Source organism: Hyalella azteca, unplaced genomic scaffold (assembly GCF_000764305.2).
Source record: "Hyalella azteca isolate HAZT.00-mixed unplaced genomic scaffold, Hazt_2.0.2 contig4692, whole genome shotgun sequence".
In the NCBI taxonomy this organism is placed as follows: Eukaryota; Metazoa; Arthropoda; class Malacostraca; order Amphipoda; family Hyalellidae; genus Hyalella; species Hyalella azteca.
In genome coordinates, this window is record NW_025934903.1 from 1 (window position 1) to 5,989 (window position 5,989).

A 5,989-nucleotide genomic window follows, 5' to 3' on the forward strand; every position below is an offset into this window, starting at 1 on the left:
AGTTCAATCACCTTTAAGTGAGTGAGTCCAATCACCTTAGTGAGTTCAATCACCTTTAAGTGATTGAGTCCAATCACCTAGTGAGTTCAATCACCAAAATTAAACTAGAAGTTTATGTCCGTTACATCATCAAAGGAAATCATTTCCATCGTCATGACAACCGGTAAAATTCATTCGACGACCGGCGGCGTTTTTGGCAATTAGAAATTGATTCATAAAGGATAGTTTTCTGAAATTTGACGAAAAATTGAATCGTTCTTTACTAGATAATTTACGTCGGTTGTTGAAGCTGAATAACAATCAAGATATGTTTATAGGATTTGATTTGTGTGGGCGACTTGTAGATTATCATTACTCTGCTGTAAAATGAGTAATAGAAGTATCATTTATGGTGAAAATGAAAAAAATAAAGTATTCACGATAAATATGTACGAATGTATATGTGATCGTAAAAGATACATTAACTTCAAGGTTATAATTTAATTTCAGTGTTCTTTGCTTGGCAGGTCTCTGTGCCTTTGGTTGCACTTCTGCCGTACGTTCGAAAAAAAGAAATGGAATTCATAAGTGCATGTCTCTTGAATGGAATTTCGCTGCCGGAACAAATGAATATTGGTTAGTTTCCATAACTGAAAAAAGATTTCAAGTTATATTGGTCCTTACTCTTTCACTTGCCTATGGTTTGAAAGTTATATCTAATATTCAAGTTGCAATTAAAAAATTACAATAAAGCCTTTAACTAGAAACCATCTGAGTCGTTATTTTATATCAATCAACGACAATAGCGTTTCTAACTTTCACTTTCATTAAGTGCTTCATGCACATTACACTTCGAACAAAAAAATTTTCATCAATAAATGAGAATCTTATAACTTGCAGTTGTCACTTTCACGGGAAATTTTTTCTATCACCAATCAATCCATTGGAATTATGAAATAACACTAGTTTAGCGGAACACATATTCAAAGTTAACCTCTTACGTTAAACTTTGAGCGTATTCAATGTTTGTTTACACTGGTTGCCATAACAACCTCATCGTTTTCTATACTCGCATTCGTAAAGCACATTTTGAAGGTAAACTCTAATATTTTTCGTTCCCAAAACTCCTGATTACGCCGGACGTCGAAGTTGGATTGTGAATGCTAATGATAAATCAAAGAACATTTTTAAGGGAAAAATGTAAATTTTTTTATTTCACTAGTGGCATTAGTGTAGAATTTGAGATAATAGGTACAGAAACGAACGGAATTCCTTTAAAATTGTCACGTAATAAAGATAATGGGGGAATAAACACTAATATGTTAATAATGTTCCATTACTTTATTTAAAGAAACACATGTCTCAAATAAAATTTAAATTATTGGTTCTTAAATATCTCATAATGCATATTATAAAAAGTTCATATTTGGTAAACAATAATACACTTCACTCATCATCTTATCTTAAATTTAACCCATATATTACCCAACAGCATAAAAATCTCAAGTGAGATAACAAATTCGAAACAAATTTGATCGACTTGCTCCGTTGCGATTCAACGCTGCAAGTATCTATTCCTCAATGAAATATAAAAGGCCACGATTTCTGATTTGTAATCTATAAATCCTCATGTTATCGCAGCCGATTCGTAAATTTATATACAAGTCGTATGGAGCGATAGAATGATTTGCAATAATTGAAACTATTTTGGCGAACGGACATTCCAAAGCCTGGCATAAAATTTATTAAAAGTCAAGATTATCGTGAAGTAGCGATGAATATGNTATGTTTTAATTTATTAATACGATATCATACATATATGACGATGAAAAATACAACAAATGTAGGAGTATCTTAATATTATTGTCGCGTAGCGAGAAATTAGGAAGTGTGCGTATAGTAAAACCAAAAACTATCAGCGAACCAGAGCCAAGGGTAGTCGCCAAGATCTGTACTTCCACATCCAGCTGTCGTAAGTAAAAAAACACAAGGCCCACCAAGACGCGATCTAATAATCGTAAATTAGGCAGAAAACGTTATAATTCGCAGTATTTGAGATCAAGTTTATCCGGAGGATAGTTTTGACAAAAAAATGTTGCGAACTCAAACGACATAATTTTAAATTAAATTGTTACTACGTGAACTCAGAGGAACGAAGATGTTTCATAATGCAATCCACTTGAAACTCTGACATGCGACGCAATGCTTGGCTGAGGACTCCATCATGACTCTCTCTGCAGCCGAGACTTCGACTGTGGACCCCACGACGACGCTCGTGGCATTCACATTTTCTTGGAGCAAGAGACGTAGGAAATTCTTGCATGATCGACTATCGAATTTAGTTCTGCGTAAACCAAGACGCGCGTATCGACGCGAAATGCCGGCGATAAAATTGCAGAAATATTCAGAATTTTCCGAGGTAACACCAAAAAGGTCCAAGAGCAATAAGACACTGCTAGACACTTTCACACTCTCGATTTTCAAGGGACAGTTTTCAGGCACAACTAAATTCAAAGAGAGGAATTGCAGTTCACTGAGTGAAGGGAGCACTTTGTTCAGATGGGGAATGTCTGAGGGTTGAATCTGGAGAGCGAGTCGTTGGATCGACTTGGGCAAGATTTGAAAAACTGAAGGAGATATTCGCCCAGCAAAATTAATAAGATTGCAGTTGGAAGTTGGGTCGAGGATCTTCAGGATATATGAGTCAGACATCCCTCCCTCAAACTTCCAAAAATCGTGGTAGTTGAAAAATGATAGTGTCAACTTGGACAGACAACATGCCGATATTGCTTCATCGAAGTGTGGAAGACTGGCTGGGTCTTTTAGGGTCACCAACCCCAATAAATCCGGGGGATGATTTTGAATAAGTTTGACTACTAGGGCAGAGATGCCACTGTCTTCTATTTGCCATTTACGGTCCAAATATTTTAAAACTGCTTGGGTGAACTCGTCATGGCCTTGAGCTTCTTCTAATAACTGGAACCATTCGCTAGATTTGCGAACCTGACAAAAATCTCGAAGAAGATCCAAAATTTGATCGCACATGATACCAAGCTTGTCAGGATCACTAGCCGCAAGTAATCCTACTAAAAACCTTACTATGTTAGTTACCCGGCGCATGTTATCTTTGGTGGGGGACAAATTGGAGATGGATAGCAGTTCCTGGAGCTGTAGGCCTCCAGTGCCGTCTGGCATCAGAATGAGACTATTGAGGTGGTACGCGCTGCAGAACTCTTGAAACGACAGGCTCGGAAAACTTACTTCTATCGACGCATGAAGAGTTTTCTCATTGAAATTTTCTTTGAAACATAAAAATTCCGCCAATAGGACGTTGGGAGGAAGTCCGAGCTCCTGACATTTGACGAGGAGCTGACTGGTGCTCTTGAATCCCAGGCCTGAGGAACCTTCACCTGTAGAAGCCAGTGCAATCCTACCCAGCTCGAGCAAGAACGTCTGTAGTTTAGCCTGAAGATTGTGCAGTTCTAAGACTCCAACTAATGATCTGGACGACAGTCGCTTACGTAATTTGTTCAGAATTAAATTAAAGGATTGCAGCAGGATGTGTGTGAGCGCGGAGCAGCGGTAAGTCTCCCCAGGAGCCAGACACCAGCTGAAGAAAACATGTGAAAGGATCTCTGGATTCGTGAGCCAGCTTTCCAACAAGTATTCGTGCGACAACACTGAGCTGGAAAAGTTCTCGATCGACGCACTGCACGTGCCATCTGGAAGAGCATCGTACAGCCTCGCAACGTACTCAGGTATGAATGATTTTGAAAGTCCTTCCAGAACTAAGTTCAGAGGTCGGCGATGTTGGGCTTTCAAAGAGATCTGATTTCCGAGATCCTGAGTGGCAGTTGCGATTATCTTTGAGTCAGACGTTGAACTGATTAACTCACTTACGATGGGAAAAGACTTGTTGTGAATCTCATCTAGATTATCGAGGATAAAAATGCATTTGAGGCTCAAAATAAGTTCTGTGAGTTCTTTTCCAGAGAAGAGGTTCGAGGTGTTGGGTATCGCTTTAGCCAAATATTCCTCAAAAGTGGTCAAGCACGTTTCTCTACAATCTAAATAAAAGACGAGATCAAATTGTTCGATTCCTTTCACAGACGAAGTTGAAGACTGAGTCCAAGAGTGGACAAGATATTTAAGAACTGTTGTTTTGCCTACGCCAGTGGACCCTGTAATCAGGATGAATTTGGGATCTGAACAGTCCAAGTGGGTCGCTAGGAGTAATTCAGATACGTCGATCTCAGACTCTGATGCACTAAGCCGGTTCTGCAGGCAGTTATATGAAGTGTGTTTCAGTTTAGTGGGCACGAAAACCTCGTTCAACCTTTTCCTGAGAGGCGCAAAAGGCCAAGGGGTGATGGACAATTCTGAAAAGGCTGAAAATCCTTTCAGAAGATCATTGCCTGCTTCTTGCAACACTATCCTCCTCCTTTCCTCTGCGATTTGTTTTAACTGCTCTTCAATTGTTGCGGCTGGCAGAGGGGAATCCATTATTTCTTTGAGCTCGCTTGAAATTTCATTCTTAAGGTTATAAGTTTCATGAACATCTACGTTGAACTGAGTTTCTGCCTCATCAATAACAGCCTCGAAGAGACTTTTCATTTCGTTGATGGAGTTTATCATCTCGACTTCACCGATGCAGAGTAGCGGATGAGCAAACTTGTTCCTCATGTTCTTGACTTCAAGAACAAGCTCGGACATTTTACTCCTAGGAGCATCTTTAGGTGGCACGACAGGTTGTTTCAAACCTAACCTCTGAATGAGGGTATTGAGTAGAGTGATGTCGAAGTCATCTAGCGATCCACATTCAATCTTCCTTCGTTCATCTTTGTTGAAATCATTTTTGTATTTGGAATTGCTATATCCAGGAATTTCTTCGAGGCCTTGTCGAATGGATATTGCTGGATAGCTTGGATATGCCCACCTGAAGACGGTTGCCAGGAGCCGTTTGCCCACCCTGACCAGCGCCACCCAGCACTTGAGGTAGCAGTAGTCGGCGCTGCTCAGGCCGGACGCCGGTGAGGGGGTAACGGGTCCAAGAGCTGCCATTGCTCCAGAATTTCAAACTGAAAATAAATTATTTCTATTTAAAGACTGAATATTAATTAGACAATTTTATTTTTTAAAATCACGACTGTAACGATTGAATATGAAGAAGACAATTTCACTTTCAAAAATCACAATTGTGAGAAGCTTAGATATCGTCTTCTAGGTATGTTGGGCATCACTCGAGTTTCGGACCTTTGGGGAAACTATTGTAATTGTCATTAGGGTTTCACTTGAGTTCATTACTTAGGGAATCACTTGAGTATCAGTCTCAATTGTGTATCGGTATCAATTGAGCAATTTAGTATTAGTCCATAAGATACCAGTACTCTTTGTATCTATAACTTTAGCATCAGTGATCTGGTTCGATTCCATGAACAAATATTTCGAAAAAAAATTCCGAAAAATAATTGAGTTTTGCAAGCTTACCAAGATAAAAATTGTCCAATAAAATCGGTTGAATTTGGCGGTTGTGCTACAAAGGAAAAGAGGGAGAAATTTCTTGAAATCAACTAGCACCAAGAAAGTTGGTATTTAAAAGTCATTTGCTAAACTTTGGAGGCTCGATGCATCGTTAATTTACGAGATGTAATATATTTGAAGATGATGAAGATGATATATATCTATATTACTGTAGGAGAAAAATAAGAAAAATTAATGAAATTAAATTAGTTGCTCTTCAATTCAAATGATTTGTTTATCTCTTAGGCACAAAAGAAACTATACAGTGAAAAAAATCTTGAACTTGAGCTACGGCACACTGATGAAGTATTCACTTGCAATAATTAATTCAGACGAGCTTGAAAAAATCCATTTTCTTGAAGATAAAGTTCTTTCTTACAAAAATAGAAAAAATTACTTTTTGGGTATTAATTATCAAGAAGTTTGCTAAGGACTTATTATGAAATTGAGCGAAGTTCCCAGCCATGAGTCTTAAAAAATGCGTCGTCGA

At 38.4% G+C, this 5,989-nt stretch overlaps 1 protein-coding gene across 1 annotated transcript; it reads right to left on the reverse strand.

Annotated features, from left to right (window-relative positions):
* Positions 1-1,794: 1,794 nt before the first annotated feature.
* Positions 1,795-5,637, reverse strand: LOC108671097. The gene is made up of 2 exons (XM_018158576.2): positions 5,467-5,637; positions 1,795-5,057 (listed from the first exon to the last, which is right to left on the reverse strand). The coding sequence occupies exon 2, from the start codon at positions 5,038-5,040 to the stop codon at positions 2,143-2,145; it is 2,898 nt and encodes a 965-aa protein (XP_018014065.1). The 5' UTR covers positions 5,041-5,057; positions 5,467-5,637; the 3' UTR covers positions 1,795-2,142.
* Between the last annotated feature and the right edge of the window lie 352 nt (positions 5,638-5,989).